We start from the raw sequence: 25,255 nt of genomic DNA on the forward strand, positions 1-25,255 counted from the left end.
GTGGGTGGCAGCACCGTCCGGCAGGCACCGCTTCCGCTCCGGGCTGCCGCTGCCGCCCTGCGGCTCCTCCGGCCATGTGGCCAGCAGGCGCTGCTTCCGAGCCTGCCGGCCTGAGGGGAAGCAGCTGCTTCTGCTGAACCCCACCAGCTATGCTACTGGGAAGCACAATGATGTTACCGAGGAGTGATATTGCCAATTGTGTTTCAGAATGCTTTGAAGATGGAGTTTGTGGCAGAGCTAGGGAGAGAAATCCCAGACAGGGTTTCTGTTCCAAATTACTGACAGTTTTATGTCTGAGAGAAAGATGCTCTGAGCCCTGATGTACCCCATCTCCGAGAAACAGAGAGGTGTCAGAACTTGAAGTGTTTCTAAGCCATACAGGACACATTTTCTGGTCAGCCATGAACTCTCCAATTTCCCAATTATTGTTCTTCCAAAACACATTCATAGCTTTCACATTGTTACTGTAACCAATATTCAGATGCTTAGCCAAATCAGAGAGAAGTATCACAGCTCCTGGGCACAAATTGATGTGGCCCAATCCTGCTTTCAGACATTGTATGAGATATTCCACCCAAGTGAATAACTACAATGTCCAGCAGATAACAACCTCTTAAATCACTGGTTAGATCAGGGGTGGGCAAACTACGGCCCACAGGCCGGATCCGGCCCCTCAGGGCTTTGGATCCGGCCTGTGGGATGGCCCCCTGTGGCCCCGCACTGGTCTCAGAAGTGACCAACACCTCATCCCTGCGGCCACTGGGCGGGGGGGCAGAGGGCTCCGTGCATTGCCCTTGCCTCCAGGCACCGCCCCCCGCAACTCCCATTGGCCAGGAACGGGGAACCGCGGACAATGGGAGCTTCAGGGGAGGTACCTGGAGCTTCAGCACTTCCTGGAGCGGTGCGGGACTGGGGACAGGGAAGGCATGCAGGGAGCCTGCCCTGGCCCTGGTACGCGCTGCTACCACCCCAGAGATGCTTTAGGTAAGCAGTGCCCGGCCGGAGCCTGAACCCCTCCTGCACCCCGCCCCACCAACTCCCTGCCCTAAGCCCCCTGCCTGCACCTCGCACCCCTCCTGCACCCCAACTCCCTGCCCTGAGCCCCCTCGCACACTCCACACCCCTCTTGAACCCCAACCCCCTGCTCCTTTCCCTGAGCCCCCTTGTACACCCCACACCCCTCCTGCACCCCAACCTCCTGGCCTGAGCCCCCTCCTGCAGTCCGCACCCCTCCTCTGCCCCAATCCCTTGCCCTGAGCCCCTTCCTGCACACTGCACCCCCTCCCACACCCCGCACTCCCTCCTGCACCCCAACCCTCTGTCCTGGCCTCGCATACCATTTCTCCACCCAGATGTGGCCCTCGGCCCAAAAAGTTTGCCCACCCCTTGGTTAGATGCTGCAGAGTAGGCAAAACATTATGCCAACACAGGCCACCTCCGTACCCCAAATCAGCCACGTCACGGTGTTCTCCTTGCTCTAGAACTAACCCTCCAGCCATTTTTCTGTATTCGGCACATGCACCAGGAACAGATTTATCGTGAAACAAACTGTGCAGTGGCACAGGGCCCCCAAAATGCAGGGCAAATCTCATCTGACAACCTGCCCCCAAGTCCTGGCCAGTGGCGCAGCAGAGCTCAGGCAAGCAGGCTGCCTGCATGCCATGGCCAGTGGCCCCACGCTGCTCCTGGAAACGGCCAGCTGCTTGCACATCTCTGTATGCCCTGGGCAGCGCACAGAGACGCATTGCCCCCCTCCCCCCAAGGGGCATGCAGGGACGCATCAGCAGCAGGGCTAAGGTGGCTCCCTGCCCACTCTGCCTCCCTCCCTCTGTGCCACTCCCGGAAGTGGCCGGCATGTTCCTGCGGCCCCTGGGGTGGAGGGGTGTCTCCACGTGCTGCCCCCGCCCAAGCACCAACTCCATAGCTCCCATTGGCTGGGAACTGTGGCCAATGGGAACGGTAGGGGCAGTGCCTGCGGGCAGCGGCATGCAGAGACACCCTGCCCTCCTGCCTAGGAGCCACTGCCAGATGGGTGTGTGTGCGCCAGTCACTTTGGGAGCCGCACCACCCCAGGTAAGCACTGCCCCCCTGACTCCCTCCCGCATCCCAACTCACTGCCCCAGCCCAGAGCCTGACCCCCACAGCCCCTCCTGCACCCCAACCCCCTGCCCCAATCAAGGTACTTCACTTTATTTTCATTTATTCCCCATTACTTATAATATAGGAGGAGGATGAAGAAAAAAAGAATGAAAAACACAGAAGAGATAAGAGAGAATGTTCTTTTCCTTGGTTAGGTCCCGAGGGGAGGGGCGGGGGGGGGCTAAAGAGAAGCTGCGCACAGGGTCCCACTAACTCTAAATCCGCCCCTGACATGCACGCTGCAAAAATGTACGTTTTCTTAAATACCATTCTCAATTTGGGTCCCCCAAAGATTTAGTGGGTGCCATGCATTACATTGGTTAAACTCGACAGATAAGACTATGTTGACCTGCGGCACATCAACAGGTTTATCTCTAGCTCTAGGCAACAAAAAACACCTAGAAACTTTTTGAAGAATGGCTGTTTTTTCAGATCTTATATCTCTGCAGTCCCCTAGCTTTGACCCCTAATTTGGGTCATTAATCCTACTCTGCATCCCCCTCAGGCACACCACATTTCAAAGGAATCTGACTAAGAATGTGGCTTTTAGAGGACTTAGAAAGGTCAACTTTTAAACAGAAGTCATGATACAACCTTAACTATAGTAGTGCTACTGCACCACTGTATTATGTTACCTGTAGACATGTGGGAACAGATCCTCAGATAATGGAAATTCTCATAGCTGCATTGACTTCAAAAGAGCTATGACAGTTTATAGCAGTTGAGGATCTGCCCCATCGGGCTTTGGTAAAGGGAAGGAATTTTTCAAAAGTAAAAAACAAAAAGAAAATCACCACCGCTTCTAGATAAAATATCTGCAAACTGAAAAAAAGGAGAAAACAAATCCAGTGCAAAACTTTCCCCTCTAATTTCTCAAAAGACAATGGGTCACATTTTCTGCTGCATGGAGCAGACACTTGGCACAGAGAAGAGGATGTGTGCTGTCAAAAAGCTAGTTACAGCTCCCTGATTCTCATCCTATTCCCAGCCTCAGAGGAAGTTGGAGCTGCATGGGGGCTGATCTAACATGTGCCAAAGGGCCCAAATGAGGACAGTCAGAGCACTGCGTGTTCTAGACACTTTTCCCTTCTTGCTCCTGATATGTTCCAAGAAGACCCCCAGCAAACACTCTGCTCCAAGGACTGTGGGAAAGGATGGCACAGAAGTTTGCTACACTGGCTCTATGCCCTCCGAGGACTCTTCCATGCCAGGGGGATCCCCAACAGGAGAGAAGGGCCTGATTCTGTCCTCTGTGCACAGTCTGAGATATGCAAAGGGGATAGAGTGGGATAGAAAATTTGGCCCAGTCAAACTGGATCTTCTGTGATTCTTCTAAGGAAGAGAGAGACAGGGTATAAGGAACTAAGAAGTAGGCATAAGGAAAACATTTTCTATAACGTTACCCTTCTTTAAAGGGATACGATCCCTGGTGCTGAGACAGAATGAGGGGGATGGAAAGTCATATATGGTGTATGGTATACTTTTAAACAGAAATCTGAATTTTGTTAGTGGAGAACTGATTGTGATTAAACTTTATTTAACACAGATTTAAATCCTATTTGTTCTTTGGATGAAGGCATGATTTCATCTGTTTAAAATATTTTAATCAGACCTGTGCCTTCTATAATAAAGCTATATCCCATTTGTTATCAATACTGTACTGCCTCCTCTGCCATACTCGCATCCCACTGCCATAGATGGAAGGGCGTGATTCTGCTCTCACGCCAGTATTACAACAGTGTAACAGCTGATTTCACTGGAACCCCTCCTGATTTACACCTCATTAGGGAGAAAGAGTTCTAATCTGAGCCATCAGAGGCTTGATTCTGATCTGAATTTCATGGGTGTAAATCAGGAGTAACTTAACTTAGACCTGGTCTACACTAGGATCGACCTAAGATATGCATCTTCAGCTGCGAGAATAGCGTAGCTGAAGTTGAAGTATTTAGGTCTATTTACTGCAGCGTGTGCATGGCGCTGAGTCAACTGCTGCCGCTCCCCCGTCGACTCCGCTTGCGCCTCTTGCGGCGGTGGAGTACCGGAATTGACGGGAGAGCGCTCAGGGAGCGATTTTATCGCTTCTACACTAGACCCGATAAATCAATCCCCGATAGATCAATCACTACCGGGTAGACGTACCCCAAGTCAGTGGAGTTATACTAGTGTAATACTGGTTTAAGTGAGATCAGCATCAGGCCACATACTCTTAGGCTGGCAATGCTTAATGCAATATGAATTGTAGATTAGGTCATGAACACTAGGAGCATTAATAATCTCTTCTTTTAATGACTGTTCCATCTCAGGCAGACAGTCTGCCTACTTACTCTATTCAAAACATCTTTCTTTCCTCAGGCCAAATGCACATTTTCTTGTTAAGACTAGTGATTATGAATGAACACTCAAGATAACACTTCATTTATTAGAATATTTTGTTCATGAGATCAGAAAGCTGGTTGTGCTAGCACTAAATTAGAAAATGTGTTTGTTGTTGTTGCTCTTCAAGGGAGATTGTGAATATTGACAGCATAAGAGCAGCAGCAGGTATTGTACTGTTAGGGCTTGGCTACACTTGAAAGTTGCAGCGCTGGGAGTTACAGCGCTGGTCGTGCAGCTGTGCAGGAACAGCGCTGGTGTGTGACCACACTCACAGCTACCAGCGCTGGTGTGTGGCCACATTTGCAGCATTTGCAGCGCTGTTGGGAGTGATGCATTATGGGCAGCTATCCCAGCGTTCAAGTGGCAGCAACGTGCTTTTCAAAAGAGGGGGGTGGAGTGGGGTCTAGTATGACAGGGAGCGGGGGGAGAGAGCGAGAGTGGATTTTTGGAGCCAACACTGTGTGTTAGCTTCCTGCCTTGAAAAATCAGAAAATGTTTCCGACCCCTTAGTCTTAACTCTTAATTGCAAACAGCCTGCATCCAACACGACTCCCCGCTGTTTCACTCATTCCCTGCCTGCCTTTCATTTGTTTACAGCCAGGTACAGATTGATCACAGCAAACAGGAGCTCTGTTTGTTTTTTAGATAAGCAGCACCTGCAACGGAGCTCCGCGCAGAGCTCCGAGTTCACAACAAAACAAAGAGAGGCTGCATAATAAAACAAAGAGAGTAATTTAGTTAAAAGCATTCTGGGATATCTCCTAATACCCTGGAGGCCAATTAAAGCGCTGGTGTGTGGCCACACTTGACGAGCAGCGCTGGATCACCAGCGTTGCACTCGTTATACCCCAACCAGACCAGGTGTTCAGCCAGCGCTGCAGCCAGGGAGTTGCAGCGCTGGATGTGCCTTGCAGGTGTGGACAGTTACTAATTGCAGCGCTGGAAAGCCTCCACCAGCGCTGCAACTTTCAAGTGTAGCCAAGCCCTTAGGTTCTTCTTATTCCTGTGCATCTGACAGAGTTTAGAACTGGGATCAGTAATTTTGTACATCAAAGCTCTCTGGAATAATAGTCTTAAAAGTCTTTGTGAGCATTTACTGGATAATTTATATAGGGTGAGATCACAAATTTTAAAATTTAAAGTTAAAAGGACACTGTTAGGTTATTAATCATATTTTAAAATCCTTACCTGTATCTTAGGTTATTGAAACTATTTTTTAATAATGGTAATTTACTTTTCACCATTTCATTATTTGTTACTTTTCTGTAGTTCACTCAACTTGGGCAGTGTAACTAGACTGGACCATTGTCACTTTTGGTTTATAATCACTTTCAATTTCTGACCGTCAATTTTGCTTTTCGGATTCACACCACCACAAGGAACATTTAAATGTTAAAAAACCTGTTTATTAATTTTTTTAAAATCTATTCATAGTAATTCTAAGAAGCTTCCTTCCCTTTTCTTTTAATTACCAAAACCTAAATGTTGTACTGTGCTGGAAAACATATTATAATTTTAATTTCTGGAAGCCCAATTCTACCTTACTCCTAGAGAACAATGCTTTATCTTGCAAGTTGTCCCATTGAAATCAAAAGCTGTAGGAGTCAGGTCCAATGGGATTTTTAAAAATAGCTATTTTTATTTCAGTTTAAAAGTAAAGTAGAAGCTTAGTCATGATGATGAATGGCTGTTTATAGAGAATTTCTTCCCCAAACTAACAATATGTTGTGAAACTTTTGCTTTCTCTGCTACAGTCACAGTGAAGCCAGTAAGGGCCCTGCCATCTTAATGGCCAAACCACAATACATCACTTATCCTTATGACTGCCACACTCACTGCAAATTCATGGGACAGGTGGTTTACCACACACCCACATTCCAGCTGAGTATTCCGTGGAATGTCAGGATGTTTGACAGAGATCCTTAGTTGCTAAAAGGGTGACACTTTTATGAGGGTGTGCTAAACATCTGTAGAGCACCAAAGTGGTTAGAAACCACAATAAAACAAGGTTACTCCTTTTGACCTGAGCAGATAGCCAATATTTAGGGCCTCGCAGGTTGTTTCTGTTAGGAGGAGAGATTGATTTCAGTTTATGTCAGGTATTTCTTTGGTTCAATCCTTGTTTATTTACAAAAAATATATGCAGAGGCCTGTTTCCCTGAACACAGTAGGAATCAAACATTAGGAAACAGTTTCTTTGCTCACTGTTACAAGCCTCTTTCAGCCAACACTTTACCCAAAAAGCTCTCTCTCTCCCTTAGGCTTTGTCTCAGGGCTATATTCCCAGTGGTTGTTCTTGCTGTTTCCTCGGCTTTCTGCTATTTCTCTAGTGTTTCTTCTGCTTTTCACCCCAAACTCCCACCACACAATTCTAATCAAATCAATTCTCCATCCCTGCATTTGTTATCAGACACCCAGGAAACTCCCTGAGCCGCATGGCTCAGCCACTGCCCAGGCTTGCGTGTGGTCTAGATCTTGGGTGATGATTTTCCATTGTTTCAAATGTCACTAAACGAAGGGGCATTTAGTTGTTCCCTTAGTTAGCCTGAATTGAAGGCAGCTACTACTTCCAGCAGCTTCAGTGTGGTGGTGTACATAACAGCATAACAGTAACAAATTGTTTCTTAGGGAAAACATTATTGGCAACTTGACAAAAAATAACCTTTTTTTTTTAATCTCTATTTTTTTCCTACAAACATTTTTGCTTTGCAACTCTAAGTGTGCATTTTTACAAATCATGGCACAGTATATGCAGCGTACACCCAAGCAAGTTTCATTTCAGAAATAGTTTAAAGAGGAACAATGCACACCAGTGACAAAGGCAAGATTCTTGGAAGCAATATTTTGTGTTATGTCACTTGATTTGTCTCCTCCTTTTGCTCCTAAACTTCCTAATACCTGAGTTGGCTCTTCTAGAGACTGCCACTTGGCTGTCTATCTCAAGAGGCACTTTCTCTACTGGGATGAAAAAAAAATGTTTCTACCTCTCCTGTTTGCTGTTTTGTTTCATTTTCTTCCTGCTGTCTCTGATCTCTTTTTCTCTACCCTTTTCATCACTACTTCCCCTGCACGTCCTCTTACTACTTGCTATTCTCCTGCCCTCCTGAGTCTCTATCTTCTCTCCACATCTCTTTCCATATCCATTTTATCCCCTGCTATGCACCACTCTCCTGTTCTATCACCCTTTCTACCTTATTACCTTTTCTATCATCATCTTTTCTTGTCATTATTTCCAAATTGTTCTTAGCTTTTGGATGCTAGCAGCAGTTCTAGGGCCTGATTCTCCTCTGTACCTCAACTGACTTCAGTTTAACTTTACTTCTGATTTAATCAGAGGACAATCAGACCCCCCAACACTAGGGCCCCTAAAAAATGTGAAAATGACCTGTGCTTTAATGTTTGTCAGTAAAAGGTGACCCTCAACCCCTTCTCAGCTAGTGTTGAAAACATTTTACCTGCTAGTGATAACTGATCTTACCATTGAATTAAGTGTAACATGGTTCCATTAGGCTTTTTGTAATGACAGTGAAAATGATTTTCTTCTGTCTACACTACCCATCAAACCTTTTTCAATACCAGTGGAGGAGGTGCCTCATGACTGACAAGCATGGTCAGCAATGTGTCATTTTTTCTACTCTAAACATACCTTAGAAGAAGTGCAACAATTATGAGACATCAGATGCTGGAAACACTTAATAGCATTTCTTGTGTTTAATTCAAGTAGTGCCCATGATGCTAGATGAGACAACATACTATGTTATTACAAGAGGTTAAAAAATCATATGATGTGTGCGTGCAATAATCCCACAGACAAAAATGAATTAATGAATGAATACAAGGTGCACACCCTGTTATATTTCCCCTACTTACCTGACTGGTCTATATATTTCCTTCACTCCAATAAACTGGAGTTGCTCCATTATGTCTGGAATACTTGCGCATCGGGTAAGATTGATTCTCGGGTAGTACAGTAGGTAAGACAGGCACATTTCATTTCTGGTGCTCAGACCCCCCTAAAGATGAAGATGTTTTAGCAATATAAGTTTATGATTTCTCAGAAAAAGACAGTGATGATAATTAATATGTTAGCTAGTGACCCGTATACGAGAAAAGAAAAAAATGGACCAATATGGCAAGGTTATTCTGCATATTCAGTTATCAAGGAACAAAAGTCAGTAGTCCTTTTGTAACAAAATACATTAAAACCCCACTCATTACTCTTATCGAGTATAAAAATAAATGTCAGCAAAAGCAGCTATCAGTATGTTACTGATAGTGAAGTCAGAATAACCTTCCTGCTATTTTACACTTTTGTAGTCTTTCATGAACTCTTGTTTTGACACTATTTTCCAAAGTGAGATGGGGTAAATTCACACTGGGGTGCTGTGAACCCTGCTGCACCAGGAAGAAGCAGTTGGCAATGGGGATCATTCAAGTGCAGCTGTGGCTATTTTATTGTAACACTCGTCCATTAGTTGCTTTTCCCATTGTAGACCACTTCTAGCTCACTGACATGTAAGTCACACTTGTTATACTCAACCATTGAATGCCAAGTCAGTGGAACTACAGTTATAGCATAGCACTTGCTTCCTTTTCCTTCCCATACTATTTCTGTAACCAGGAAATCAAGAGAAGTAATCAAGATGTTGAAATAGAGAGTGCATATTGCCTGAATACAGGAGACAAAATGGAAGGGGTTGAAATCCATGAACATCAATGAGGGTTACAAGATAGTATATCATGAAGCAGTAGCTAAGAGGAATGGAGTCGGAATAATGGTAGCAGAAATATTACAGGATAGGGTACCTAGACATTCTAAAGAAGAGTGACCCACTGATGAAAGTTAGAATAGCAGTGAGCAGAGAACAAATATTTAATGTTATATGTGGATATGTACAACAGGTTGGTTGTACAATTCAGAGAAGGAAGAATTCCAGGTAGTGCTAGATCAAGCGGTAAGTGAAGTACCATAAGCTGAGTACTTGATTATTGGAGCGGATCTGAATGAACATGTGGGAAAATGCAGTGACGGCTACAATTGTAATGAAGGATGAGGCTTTGGAACCAGAACTGAAGCTGGAGAGGATATATTAAAGGTAGCCAGATTGTTATCAACACAGGCGCTGACTTTCCAATGTGTGTCGGGGTGCCCGACTCCCGGCTCTGCCCCAGGCCCCATCCTGACTCCATCCCTTCCCCCAAATCCCCAACCCTGTTCCACCTCTTCCCGCCCACACCCCGCCTCTTCCTGCCCCATTCTGCGCCCTCCCCCGAGAGCGTCGCGTCCTTGCTCCCCCTCTCTACCCCCCAGTCTTCTGCATGCCACGAAACAGCTGATCGTGGTGGAAGGGAGGTGCAGGAACGGAGGGGAAGGTGCTGATGGGTGGGGCCCACTGGTGGGAGGGAGGGGCTGGGAGTTGGAGAGGGGAGTTGATGGGGGGGCTGCCAGTGGGTGCTCAGCACCTCCCATTTTTCCCCCATGGGTGCTCCAGCTATGGAGCAACCACGGAGTCAGCACCTATGGTTTCCAATATATACTTTGTAAAGAGGAAGGGGCACTTAATTACATACAAGCTTGGTGCCAGCAGGTCCCAGATCGACTCTGGGTTGCGGTGCGCTTTGCCGATCAGGTGTCCTGTGCCACTAACAGCCTAGTCAGCGGGTGACTGAAGGACTAGCTAGAACAACACGAATGACATGTTGTGATCGGTGCTCTCTGTGAGGGCTGATGGACCTATGGATACCATGTGACACTTTCTCAGAGTGCCCAAGACGGTGAATCATCATGTTACCCCCACTGCCTCAGCTAGAGAGAGACTTGCTGGTGCTAAACTAGGTGTCAGCTCCCTGACATCCTTAGGCCTGGTCTACACTGGGGGGGCGGTTTGAACTAAGGCACGCAACTTCAGCTACGCGAATAGCGTAGCTGAAGTCGAACTACCTTAGTTCGAACTACTTACCCGTCCTCACGGCGCGGGATCGAAGTCCGCAGCTCCCCCGTCGACTCCGCTACCGCCGTTCGCAGTGGTGGAGTTCCGGAGTCGACGGGAGCGCGTTCGGAGTTCGATATATCGCGTCTAGATGAGACGCGATATATCGAACTCTGAGAAGTAGATTGCTACCGCCGACCCGGCAGGTAGTATGGATGTACCCTTAGTCTTTTAATCACACATACAATCTCCACAGGGCTCTGCCAGTCCTTACTTTGCCTTGCAGTTTAACACTTGGTGTATTCCAGTCCCTGAGCTCCTCTGAAGTGTACCCCACTAGTGTCCAGCCCCTGTCACTGAACATTCACAGTGATTAGCAGGTCTGCCATTCTCAAGAAAACAGTACACACACAGCTTCATTGATACAACTCAGGATCATATCCTTTATACCACCACAGCATGGAGATATAGTTACAGTGAAACAATCATAAGTTTATCATCAAAGATTAAGATGTAATAGATAGTGAGTAATGATAATGGAAACAGAAATGATTAGATATAAAACAAAAGTATAACATGCGTTTTAGAGGCTAAACTTAACTTTAACATTTTAAATTCCTTGTTTAAAGCAGTTTCCTTCCAGTATTTCCAACAGGGATCCCATTTTCATGAATATAAGTGTGCTGCCCAACAAATTCCTTAGAGTGTTATCCCTGTCCCCAGATTGTAGTCCAAGTAAACCTTGGGTGCATCCCCAGATAAATCTTTTCCTCCTACTGTTCTTTTCTTCTTGTTAAATCTGCATTTAGCTCAGGTTGGTGATTGTGAATGAAACAATGCTCAATTTGCAGTTCAATAGACAGATTGATTTCCTGCCAGACCAGAGATGTTTATCAGTTTCTCACCTCTGCTGGGGAATATCAACTTGATACAAAATATAAGGACATATTCAGTATATAGACATAACTTTTAAAATATGATCAGTATGTGCATTCCACAATTATATTAATGGCCAGCATGATCCTGGCTTTCATTTAAGATCTTACATGACACTCTATGGATAGATACTATGACAGCAATAGGTGTAGTGAGTTTGTCAACCTTGATAGGAGTTGCTGACACAGAATAGGGAACCCTTTGCCAGCTGAAACCAATGGGTCTCTGTCTCATATCTTGATGCGGGAGACATGGGGAGATGCTCCATGGAGCATGTTTTTCGCTAATAACATTATATTGCACCATTAAGATAAATATGAATTAGAAAAGAATCTAGAACTATAAGAGACTGCATTAGAAGAAAATGGCTTCTGAATCAGTTGACAAAAGATAGAATACATGTGATGCTTCATTAAGAGGCACAACAAGAAGACAATAAAATTAGATGGTAAAAAAATTAAAGGCTGTGACAGATTTATGTTACCAATTTGCTTGAGGCGTTAGGTGATTAGGCTGAGGCCGCAGGATTTTTAGGGGAGGAGATGACGGAGCACACCAAATGTTTAAGTTTTAAAACTTTATTAATAAAATAATAAAACAACAGCGGAGAGTTCTGGGGGGGTTACGTTATTTAGAAGAAGGAAGAAAGAGTTAGTGCCCCAAGCCCTAACCCACTTTTATATTTATACCCGCACTACCCGAGGCTGGCCAAGCCTGGGTGTAACATAAGAAGAAGGTTGTGGGCGGGGGGTGGACGGGAGTTTTTGTTTTGTGCACAGATTGTTTAGGGTTTGCTGTTGATTATTGACTCGCTTTGGCTTTTGGGAGGGTTTTTAAGTTTTGGGGGGGTTGGGTGGTGTTTTGTTTAGGGACCTTTGCTTTTGGTGCTTTTTGTACTAGTTTAAACCGTTTTTGGTGGCCTTTTTAGTTTTTTTAAAACACACCTGCTTTAGGGATGCAAAATTTTGTTGTTTTTTTGTTGGCTTTTGCTGTTTTGCTTGTTTTTGCACTTTTTGCAGTTTTGCTTAGGTTTTTTTTTAATGGCTGGCTAGGGTTGGATAAGACGTGAATGCAGCTGCAGACTTTTTGCCGTGACCTTGGACCAGGGCCAGCGTTTTATTTTTAGACTGAGCTAGCTGAAGTGTTGAGTTAACTTGTCTTTTGCCGTTTTTTTTTGTTTGTTTGTTTTTTGGCTTTTTGCAACCTGCAAAGGAATTTTTTATTTTACATTTATATTTTTACTCCTTTTTAAAATGCCTTGCAATGCTTGCAACAGCATTGGCAATATACAATTAAATACCTTGGTTCATTATTGAGCCCATGATGGGAATGTGGATGTAGATGTTGGGAGCTGCATGAGGAACACTTGATGTAAATGGAGGGAGTTGATGGGAATTCTCTGCGATAAGAATATGACACAAACTAAAAGCAATGTGTGTAAGATCATGATTAAGCCAGCTATGGCGCATAGGTCAGAATGCTGGCCAACAAGGAAGAGAGAAGAACACCTACTTCACACTGCTGAAATGAGACTGTGCGGATGGACACTGTGTAAGATGAGAGCTGATAGGCTACTTACTGAAACAGTATGAGCCAGGATGCAGGAAGTCACCCTTATGGAAAAGAAGAGGGAGTATCGACTAAGTTGGTTGGGTCACATGAGACAATGATATGGGGATATGTTCGCCAGAGAGTATAAGAGCTATAGAAATCACGGGACAAAGACCACAAGGAAGAACTAGCAGAAAAGTGGTTGAGATGCTAAAGTAGTTCATGAAGAAGGCTGGTGTCTGCTTGGAAGAGGCTCTCAACAAGAGTGCACAGAGGCAAAGAACAAAAGCCGCTGACCCTGATTGATGGGCGAAGACGAAGAAGACTATTTCTGTAACCTTTTTCATCACAGAGTTTGGCCCAGAGACTTACATGGAAGTTGCCAGCACTTAGTTTAGGCTTACTCCAACTTGAACTTGCTCCAAACTGCAAGTGCTCCCATGTGGCACTGTCATATCCAACCACTAACTTAAAATTATAAAGGACTCAATAGTACTTCCATTCTAAAAGACATTACTACATTTGAAAAGAATGATTGGAAGTCTCTCTCTCTCTATATATATATATGGTCCCCCTTACAGTAGTATCTGAGCACCTCCCAAGTATTTGAAGATCTATCCTGTGAGGTAGGACAATAGTATTATCCCCATTTTCAGACACAGACAGAATTGAGATACAGAGAGATCAGGAATTCAAGTGTGGCCTTTATCCCCAGCTTTGGCTTGGGAGCAGGGGCGGCTCCAGGCCCCAGCACGCCAAGCGCGTGCTTGGGGCGGCATACCACGGGGGGCGCTCTGCCCGGCGTGCCTGCGGGAGGCCCACCGAAGCCGCGGGACCAGCGGACCCTCCGCAGACACGCCTGCGGGAGGTCCACCGGAGCCACGGAACCGGCGACCGGCAGAGCACCCCCCGCGGCGCGCTGCCATGCTTGGGGCAGCGAAATGTCTAGAGCCACCCCTGCTTGGGATAGTTCAGAACTGTATCACACAGGAGGACCACCAGAAGGCATTCAGTCTCAGTTGCACTGAAGTGGCAGCCGGGAGCACAATAATAATATGTTACCCCTTTAATTTTTTTTTTTTTATTTCTTTAATTTTCTTCTCAGGAGGAGTACAAAACCAAACAAGCAACGCATCTTTAATGGCTGCAAAATACTCCCCTATAGCCTGGCTGGCCAGATCTGCTGTCCAGTGTATAAGGGGGGGCAAAGCCCCGGTTCCATCTACATTCCTCCTGTACTTTTTCTGCCAAGATCTACTGCAGGGACCATCTTGATAGTAGCCTCTGTGCATCCTAAGTTCATTCACTGAAATTCTGATCAGCCCTTACCCTGTCCATTCAAGGGAGGGCAGGGTGTGCCTTATTCCCTCCCACCCCACCATGCAGCCATGTAAGGGACACCACAATCTAACTTCAAATGACTTGTTGAACGTCACACAGGAAATCCCTATCAAAGCCAGAAGAGGAATTTTCTAAATCCATGATCTCCTAATCAGCAACAAGCAAAATCTACTTGGAATAACTAAATGTCAAATGCTGCTTGCAAGCACTCCCACTGATTTCATGGAATCACAGACGCTAGAGATGGAAAAGACTATCCAGACTTCAGTGAAAGTACACCTGGGACTGAGGTAAACAAGAACTGGTCCTAAAACTGGTACATGAAGACAAACATAAAAATATGTCCTAGGTGAATAATTTAATCCTGATTGGTTGCCTACAGCTGATAAACAACAACAAGATACTGACAGATTCAATTCTGTACAAAGATTAACAATGGTTTGGTAATTTTTCCATTTGACATTTTCTGTTTTTCCTAATCTTAAAGCCTTAAGCCATGTTTTGCTAAAACAAATTCAAGTTGCGTAATTCCATACTGGCATTCCATTTCATATAGCTCCAGGTATGAATTATTACTATCTTGCTCTATGACATAATAGGGTGGAAGAACAGAATGCAAAATAAAATTGCAGTGTTCAATCTAATGATATATTTTCTCACCACAAAAGGTACGTTAGTTCCAGAGAGCACAGTTTAATTATTAAACACCTTCTGAGTTAAGAGTGCATAACCAAGGAATAGGTAACAGAGTGACTTATTACTACTGTTAAAGTTTTCTAAGCTTGGATGGTAGATATGGCTCGACTAAGATATAGGCAATGCATCAAAAATTAAAGACATCTTTATAAAAGATGCAATTCTTATTTTTTTGTTTACTTATCTTTCTCCTGAAATATATATATTTCATTTGTAACGGTAAGCTATAATTCAATAGCCTAATATCTATGTACTGTCTGGAGTGTCCTAACTAGGTTCCTAATTATCCTGCTCTACACACAGACATGCAGCTCCTCAGGTTTCAACTTTAGGAATTTCTCACTTATTTTATCCTCAGAAGGAGGGGCCAGTGCCGGAGCAGAAAAAGTCAGAGGTTGGTACCTGAGGATCTGTGGGTAGTCTCAGTCCTAAGGCTGAAGATCTTAAGCCCCTCTAGCACAATTCCAGGCCCCACACTTCCTTCATCTTGCCAATGATTTCCCTGCCACCCTGTGTTCCGGGACCCTCCTCTGATGAGACTCACAAAGCACAGGGAGACCTTCACTGGTGGAAAATCTTCTAGATTTGGAAGGCAGCATGCCCTCTGGAGTAGCTGCTCTTTGAGCTCAACCTCCATGACCCAACATGTCTCAAAAATTAATCCCCCTCCCATCTGCACAATAGTCTCATGTAGGAGTTTCCACAGGCTCTGCAGGAAAAGGTTGCCTAGGTGGTGCTCCCCACTTTTACATGCATTGGCCACATTTGGACCCCAATCCTGCAAAGACTTACTCGGGTGCTTAGGTCAATAGGATTATTTACAATGTGTAAAATTAATCATGTGAGTGAGTCTTTGCAGAATTAGATCCTTGGCCAGTATTTGCATGCTTTCACTCCCCTCCATATAGTGCAAATTTGAGCCTAGGATGATACTTTAGGTTGAGCAGTAAACACAGACTCAAAATACAACAGTCTAACTACCAAGACTATGTAGTGCCTAAACATACATACACATTTAATTGTCTAATTACTATGAGTCAGACACTGGCTTTGGAGTCCCCATTCAATCTTTTTATTAGGCAAAACATCCAGATGAAATCAATGGGTTTTTTGTCTGAGGACAGATTAAGTAAGGATTCCAGAATTTGACACACATTAATTAGGCAGTTGTGAGCGCACATATTTTTAAGCACTAAATAGACTTGGTAGTTAGGATTGCATATTTTGATATATTTGATATATATATATTTACTGCTCAACCTAGTTATGAAATATTATGCCAATCCCCCAAATTTCCCACTTTTGTATTATATGGAGGAGACAAATGGATGTAAATATCATCCAATTGTGCTGATATATGGATGTTTTGCCTGGGGATAGATTTAATAAGAGCATTAATTGTTTCTTATTTTAATGAGGAATAAAAAAGAGCCAGAACAAGCATTGTCTCATGAAAGATCAAACTTCCAAAGGGAAGACTGGTGCCTTACTTGCATGCTATACAGTTACAATTAGAGAACGTTAAATGATATATAGTAATCTCTGCATAAATCCATAAGTAGCCTTGGTGCTATCACTTAATAATGCTTTACTCTTCACAATATCAAATTATTTTTGCTTCCAAATGAGAACATATCACTTATGTATTTATTTCAAAGAAATATGCCTTCGGTGTCAACCCATGCCTTACCCATGTCATATGTATTCGATCTACAGTGCTGTAGCGACATTCCGTGATTAAATTATCCCCCTGAAACACAAAATGTAAGAAGTTCATAGTTATGAAGTTTAATAACATTTGGTTCAGGTGATGATTTACTATTGCAAAAGTTTAACAAATAATGGTCAGAACACTGGAATCCAGAGATTTGAATTTTTGAAGGAGCAGAGGATGAGTATATTAGCCCAGACTAAAACTTTGGTGGTTTAATTAATTCATAATTCATTATCCTCAACAGGTGTAAATTAGTCTAGCTCCATTGACTTAAATGAAGGTATGAGAACCTAGTCCATTATTTGTACTTCAGTAGCACCCAAAAGTTCCAGTCACGACCAAGGCCCTCACACATAGAAAGATGTGGTTCTTGTTCCAAATTCCTTACAATCTATGAGTATGGATATTTTGTTTGTGGTACTACCTGTGTGAATAAGGAAAAGATTTTCCCTATTATAAAAGCACCATATTGTTTGCCATGATTGGCAGTCTCTCCTCAAGAGAACCCTGAGCTTGGTATGGCAGGAGGTGTGGTGAGCTCTGATTGAAATGAATTGACAGATTTATTTGGAGAAGGTTGCACATTTTCTGTCTTTAGTATGTTCAATTAATTCTTCATTTTCATGACAACTAAATTGTTGTACCGTGTTTTTAAATAATAAAAAGCAGTAGCTCACAGAATAACTAATCTTCTATACCAAATCAAATGCAGTCTACATGTCCCTATGCAAAGCAATATGGATCAGAAATTATAACACCGGACTTATGAGGAGTGCAGAAGTACTGGCTGGACACATTTGTATTAGCCTTGTGGGCAATTCTTGTCTAACCTTTAATTAGAGGAGTTCAGGGCTCTCACATGCTTGTTTATTCATTGACCGAGTTGTTAAATGATTACTAAAAAGAGGGAAGCCTGCTTTTTCTGATAAATATTTTCTATCCCTTAAAGAAGATGGCATTTTAGACAGAGTGGCTGCAGCCACTGCCCCTCGCAAAGTAGTCCTAAGATCTGAAGAATTCAGTGCCACAGGGCATAGGCCTGCTACTTAAAAAAGGAGTATTTTGTTAGCCGCCAATAACCTCTCCCCCCCAAAAAGGAGGGGAAACTGAAGGAGTTAGGTAATAGAATCATGGATTTAGAAAATTCCTCTTCTGGCCTTAGTGATTTAAAAAACAAAAACAACAAAAGCCTACAACTTTCCCTGTAAGTGGAAGTAGAGAACAGGATAGAACTAGAAATATGATACTTTGGGGAATATCAAAGCACACCAGTTCTGGGGATTTTTATGTTTATTTGCATATAGATAGCTGAATTATTTAGCCCTTATCTGCTGATTTAATCTCTCTTGAAATGGTCAGGAGATTACCTACCAGAAGGTCTGAATCCACCTCTGCCTATGTAGTTCTGATAGTGTGTACACCTTTACAGCTTTGTAATAAAATTATGTAATTAGTTGTGAAATGGATAAAGTGGATTTATTGGTTCTAGGAGCAGTCATCATCTTAACTATGCTCTGACTCTTTGAAGAAGATATATATATCTTCGTAGGTCCAGAAGGAGGTGGGAGACAGACCAGTAGAGGGTCTCTGAGTAAAGGGTAAAAAATAGGGGTGATGTCATGGTAGGGATTTGCTATAGACCATCAAATCAGGAAGAGGAGGTGGATGAGGCATTTCTAGAATAAACAACAGAAATATCCAAAACACAAGACCTGGTAGTAATGGGGGACTTTAACTACCCAGATATCTGCTGGAAAAGTAATAGGGCAAAACACAATATTTCCAATAAATTCTTGGACTGTATTGGGGAGAACTTTGCATTCCAGAAAATGGAGGAAGTAACAAGGATGACAGCCATTTTAGACTTGATTCTGACCAGCAAGGAGGAATTGGTAGCAAACCTGAAGGTGGAAGGCAATTTGGGTGAAAGTGATCAGGAAATGATAGATTTCATGGTTCTAAGGAAAGGAAAGAGTGAGAGTAGCAGAACAAGGACAACTGACTTCAAAAAAGCAGACTTTAACAAACTCAAGAGAACTGGTAGGTAAGGTCTCATGGGAAGAAAATCTAAGGGAAAAAGGAGTTCAGGAAAGCTGGTAGTTTCTCAAAAAGACAATAACTGCAATCTACCCTGATGTGAAGAAAAGACAGAAAGAATAGTAAGAGGCCAATATGGCTCCATCAGGAGCTCTTTAATAACCTGAAAATCAAAAAGAAATCCTACAAAAAAGTGGAAATATGGACAAATTGCTAAGAAGGAATACAAAAGAACAGCACAAGTATGTAGGAACAAAATCAGAAAGGCTAAGGCACAAAATGAGTTGTACACCTAGCAAGGGAAGTAAAAGCCAATAAGAAGAGGTTCTTTCAATACATTAGGAGCAAGAGAAAGATGAAGGAAAGTGTAAGTCTTCTACTTAGTGGGGAAGAAGAGTTAATAATTGATGACATAAAAAAGCTGAGATGTTAAATGCCTATTTTGCTTCAATCTTCACTAAAATATTAATATGATCAGATACTTATCACAATTAATATTAACAGCAAGGGGGAAGGAATGCAAGTCTAAACAGGGAAAGAACAGGTTAAAGAATATTTAGATGAGTTAGATGTATTCAAGTTTGCAGGATCTGATTAAATTCATTTTAGGGTACTTAAGGAACTAGCTGAAGCAATCTCAGAACCATTGACAATTATCATTGAGAACTGGAGGATAAGTGAGGTCCCAGAAAACTAAAAAAAGGCAAACATAGTACCTATCTTTAAAGAGGGGAACAAAGGGGACCCAGGGAATTATAGACCAGTCAGTCTAACTCCGATACTTGGAAAGATATTGGTACAAATTATTAAACAAACAATTTATGAGCTCCTAAAGGATAATAAGGTGATAAGGAATAGCCAAAATGGATTTGTCAAGAACAAAGCATACCAAACCAACCTAATTTCCTCCTTTGGCCTAGTGGATAAGGGGGAAGCAGTGGACATGACATATCTTGATTTTAGTAAGACTTTTGATACAGTGCCACATGACAGTCCCTTAAACAAACTAGGGAAATGTGGTCTACATGAAATTACTTTATAGTGGGTACACAACTGGTTAAAAAACCCTATTCAAAGAATAATTGTCTATGGTTTGTTGTTAAACTGGGAGGGTATATCTAGTGGGGTCCTGCAAGGGTCAGTCCTCGGTCCAGTACTATTCACCATTTTCATTAATGACTTGGATAATGGAAATTGGCAAAGCTCCATTGATGTCAGAGGAACTATGCTGATTTACACTTGCTGAGTACCTGGCCCTTTGAGTACAGGTAGTTATAGACTATCCAGCAAAGCTTTCTTTGTTTGGTGATTAGCTCTTCTAGTTTCAAATGCATCATAAGCTTCTAATACTTGCAGAGAACAAATAGTATGAACTCCACAACTCCAAAGAACAGCACATGCAGAAACAGACCGAGAGACTGATAGGAATGTCTGAGGAGAATACTTTGAATTAATTGTTCTACCATACTGCCAATAAGCAATATTATTAATTGTTATTATTATTTATATGTATTGTGGTAGCAGTAATATTGGAATTATTGGGTAGCAAATTATGATAATTTAGATGCTGGTGATTCATATATAGCAGGCATAGGCCAGGGCCACTTTAGAGAAGGTTGAATTCCATCTTCCATTCTAGCCCTCTCTTTTTGAGTTGCTCATAATATACTCAAGCAAATGTGCTTTTCAGTCTCTTTTCTATATATTTCTGTTTATTCTTTAAACTAAAAGGGACTTTTCTCTATAATTTGCATACAGGCTTTTTCTATAAAGGCATCCAAACTTCTAATCCTCTCCCAGCCCCCACTTTCTCCTTCCCAAACCCCTGCACCCCTTCTCTGGAGGTGGAAGCAGTGCTTTCTCTTTTGAAGTCCCACTGAACTGTTAGCAGTCAGACTTCAAAAGGAAAATACTGCTCTCCCCTGCAAGCACAGCTGCACCTGAGAAGTGGCCAGGCTTTGAATTGAAAGCTAGATAAAGGTTCCCATTTCAGTTTCTTACTTTAGAAGGACAAGTATCAAAGGAATGGGGGAGGAGGGAGAGAGAGAGATGAAGGGGATTGTGAGGGGAAGACTGACAGTTTTAAGCAAACATTCAGTCACTCTGGTGGCCTTTTCTTGTAACTTTCAACTCACTTTCTGTTATAGGCCCCAATTCTGAAAAAATTAACAGGTGCTTAACTTTACCCATATGTGTCATCCAATTGAAGTCAATGGGACTGCTCCCACTGCATGAAGATAAGCACATGATGAACTGCTTTGCTGGATCATGACTGCAATGCTCAGAGCCCTGCAAAATTGAGCCTCAGTTTATAGCCTCTCTGCCAAGACTGCCAAAAAAGGTGCCAGTCGGAGCTAACCAGAGCTGAGTGAATAATCTGTAATGAATTTAGACTCTTTCTTCTCATAGAATGTCTGCAAATAGATGGTGATTGAATTGAATTTATTTGTTAATAAAAAGTGTGGAAGATTTCTGTATTTTTTTAAATTGTGTATTATATTATTTATTTGTTTTACAATGCTCAGGAGTGTGCTAAGTGCCTCAGAGAAAATGAGACATCATGATTTCTTGCCCCAAGGAGATTCAGTTACTCAGTGAAGGTCAATGCAGAGCATGATGGAGTAATGAAGTTTTTCCCCTTTAGCAACAAATAAAAAATTTAAAATAAATGGAAGACTTAGTTGACTGATTTCCTGTCTGTGTGTGAGGTGGAACATAAACAGCTCTTTGCAAGTACTTGATAGTCAAGATGTGTTGTGTTAATTACAATTGGTCAGAAAAGCCATATGGTATTGTTTCCTTTCCCTGACTGGATGAATGCACAAAAAAATTGTCACACTCACATATGAGAGTTTAAAATGTGCTTTCCACAAACATTTGTGACAATAAAACTCAATTGCTCAAATGTTTGTAGAAACCAAACACAAAAGAGATCAGAACATGGTCAAAGAAAATTATTTAAAAATTTAGGTAAATATTCATGGGATACTGTTTAAGTATTTTCCCAACTCTAATGTGATGGTGGTTTTGTGAAAGGCAGGAAAGTGAATAAGATAGAAAAGTAATTTCACAAGCAAAATTAATCCTAACTATGGATTAATGAACTATCCTAATCCTAAAATATTAGTCACTGTGGCTCACAAACTATGGTAAGGGGAAGAATTAAGAGATTCATACAGGCAAGATAGTTCTTTCTTCCTTTAGATACTGAAACTCCTGAAAATTGAAGTCAAACTCATCATCATAAGCAAGCAGCTTCTGTTCTTCACCCTTGCGGAAGTGACGCATCCTGATGGCTCTGCCAGCAAGATGGGCATGGAGAAGAACAGCAAACACATGAATCCCACTTGGCCTCTCAGCATCCAAGGCCTGATAAAGGGAAACCAACAAAACTGTCAGTACATCACAAGCACAAAAAGAAAACAGATGAGTGAGAATGTTAAATATATAAATGCACCGTATGTTTCCTCAGTTTATAGTACAGTAACTCCTCACTTACCGTCCTCCCGCTTAACATTGTTTCAAAGTTCCATCGCCGCTCCATTAGGGAACATGCTCGTTTAAAGTTGTGCAATGCTCCCTTATAACGTCATCGTTTGGCTGACTTTACAAGGGAGCATTGCACGAGTTCCTCTTCTCTGCCTCCTCCCCCTCCCTTCTCCCTCCCTCCCAGCACTTCTCCCACTGCCAAATAGCTGTTTGGCAGCACTTAGGACTTTCTGGGAGGGAGGGAGCAAGCGGGGAAGCTGCCCCTCACCCCCGGCAAGCAGGGCCACCCGGAATGCAGGGGATTTAGTGGCTGCAGGGCCCTGGGCTAAGGGGGCCCCGGGGCCCTGGCCTGCAGCTCTAAAGCCCCTTTCGGAATGCAGCCCTGCGACCACAGGCCGGAGGACTCAGGAGGAGCAGGGGCAGCTGCGCAACCAGCGGCTGGAGAGAAGCTGCGCTTTCCCCTTCAAAGCCGACCAAAGAGAAGCTCCCAGAATCGAAGCTCCCAGAATCACGGCTCCCAGAATCACGTCCATGGGGGCGGTGCCGCGCTGCACAGAGCCACCTGCACACCCCCGGCACCAAGCAGGAGCTGCCCCAGATAAGTGCTCTGCACCTTCTGCCTGCCCCAGCCCTGAGCCTCCTCCCGCATCCCCACCCTGAGTGCCCTCCCACACCATAACTCCCTCCTAGACCCTGCACCCCCAGCCCTGAGCCCCAGGGGTAAGCCAGGGACACCTCCCAACCACTATACAGTATATAATGCCTTTTGTCTGCCCCCAAAAAATTTCCCTGGAACCTAACTCCCCACATTTACATTAAATCTTATGGGAAAATTGGATTTGTTTATCATTGTTTCACTTAAAGTTGCAGTTTTCAACCAGTTTACAGTTTACAACCACAAACACCCCCATCTCGGTACTGTCAGTTGCACACCCAAATCCTAGCTCTAGTTTGGCCTTAAACCCAAACCATAGCTTAAATTAACTATACATTCAAACTTGTCTCAACTCTAGATAGGACAAAATATCAATGAGAGTATTATTTAGTACCTTAATCACTGGTTTTATACCGTATCTCAATAACACAAAGTGGAACAGAATCCTCTCCTCAAAACTACATTAAAGATCTTTTAATGAAACTGAGACTGTACAATTTAATACTTTGGGACACAAAGCAAAACCTCAGTACCAGTATCTTAACCAGTCTTCATTGATCAATCTAACACCGTTTTTCAGACTGTGACTTCAATACATAGAACCTTTAGCTTTTGCATAGATCTTAGTTAACCTCTTTCCACAAGTCTTCGTGGTTAGCTTTCTATACTATAATGTCTTTGCTTTGCAGAGTGAAATGTTTTATCTAGTATTATATTAAAAAGTGTATAAAATAATTTAATATTTTATATAATACTTCATTATATGTATCAATATATACAACTGGAATATTGAATGTTACAGTGTCAACTTCACAGAATAATCTCAGCACAGAGAAAATCATAATTTAAAAAAATACTAAAAACTCTATTGTTTGACGGTATTTATATCCAGAAAGATCTGAAGTTTTGGTGTCTAGTAAGAGGGAAATGCCTTTGTTCAAGTGACTTTAACTAATATTTGTTATTCTTCCCAAGAAGTTAATTTAAAAATGCCATCACAAATTAATACGGAGACCAAAACCTAATAGTATTAGACAGGACACATACTTCTTCCAGACATTCCAGAGTGCAGTGACCTTCTGACATGAATTCAGGCATGCCCGGTGGGATATTGTGGAAGAGGCTAACCCAAAGACCAGCTTCAATAACCCCAGCATCATATTTCCGTAAATCTGTAGTATAAAATAGCCTCAGTCCAGAGTTATCTATCAAACCTGCAACAAAAGAGCATTGTCAACTGTGGCTATAAATCAGGATAAAAAAAATCCAATCACAGAGTTTCTCTCAGATTTGTTCATAAATTTTTACATGAAAATCATGCAAAGGAGGTTTTAAATTAGAAATGGGTTAAATATTTTACAGGAATTAGGGAAGCAATAAATAAAGGTAACTCACAAGAAAGTGGTTAAATAAGGTATGTTGATATCTGAATCACGTTAACCTGTATGAAAAATGTTTGTCATACTCCTCTTAGTAGTTTACATGGAAATTGAAGCATACAAAGGTATATTATGGGCAATCTTTGAAAGTGAATAATACAATCTCAAAAGGCAGAACGTGTGATTTTAAAATAAAATATTTGAAAAGCAGCTCAACGCATTTTGGGTTTTTTAGGTAATAGACATCTATTTTCATCCAGTTGTAAGTTTCTTTATCCCTTCATAACACCAGTGGTATATTTCCTCTCTGTTGGCTTGACTGTAAAGAAGCCTTTTAGATTGCAGCATGTCTCTGGAGACCAAGCAAGCCTCTTTTGCAACTTCTCTGATCCCTGTCAGCTCAGGAAGCCTTTAATGATGAATGTGATTATCCACTGTATAAATCTCAGAGAGGGAAGGGAGAACTAGATAAGGATTTTTTGGTGCTACAATCAGGGACATCTCTAGATTTTCGCTACACTCTGCACACCATTGTTTGTGGTAGTGAATGTACTATGTGTGTTGAGCTTCCTGTGGAAGTGCTAGGGACATGTCGTTTTTCTAGCCTGGAACATGTCTACATTAATATGAAGTCACTGAAGGAAGCTAAACCTTATGTATAAAGACTGACAATTTCTAAGAGTCAAATTGATATTTGTCCAAGACCATTTCATACATCAAAATGTATAGTCACGTTTATGTATTTATTTACCTTGTCGCAATTCATTCCAGTCAAAAGTCAATTTAGTGCCTCTGATTATGTCTCTTTGTATTAGGTATTCTTATCAGACAGGATATAATATAAAAGAATATGACCTTCCTTATGTGTTAATTTTTTTATGATAATTTCTGTCACTTCCTTCTTTGATTTCTCCCCTCTTTTAAAATATTTGCCTTAGAAAATTAAAAATGCAAGTAAATTAACAAGAATGTCAAAGAAGGCAAGAAACTGTCCAGTGACTTGTACAGTTCT

General features: G+C 42.5%; 1 protein-coding gene across 1 annotated transcript in view; it reads right to left on the reverse strand.

Moving 5' to 3' along the window:
• Nucleotides 1-25,255, reverse strand: part of MOXD1 (monooxygenase DBH like 1) — a 94,704-nt gene that overhangs the window by 10,173 nt on the left and 59,276 nt on the right. The window contains exons 7-10 of the mRNA XM_045010462.1: nt 23,912-24,078; nt 21,898-22,089; nt 16,660-16,719; nt 8,386-8,528 (exon numbers count right to left, since the gene is read on the reverse strand). Of these exons, the coding sequence (XP_044866397.1) occupies nt 8,386-8,528; nt 16,660-16,719; nt 21,898-22,089; nt 23,912-24,078 (562 nt within the window). The remainder of the gene's footprint in view (nt 1-8,385; nt 8,529-16,659; nt 16,720-21,897; nt 22,090-23,911; nt 24,079-25,255) is intronic.

The sequence above is a fragment of the Mauremys mutica genome, chromosome 3 (genome assembly GCF_020497125.1).
Source record: "Mauremys mutica isolate MM-2020 ecotype Southern chromosome 3, ASM2049712v1, whole genome shotgun sequence".
NCBI classification, from domain to species: domain Eukaryota; kingdom Metazoa; phylum Chordata; order Testudines; family Geoemydidae; genus Mauremys; species Mauremys mutica.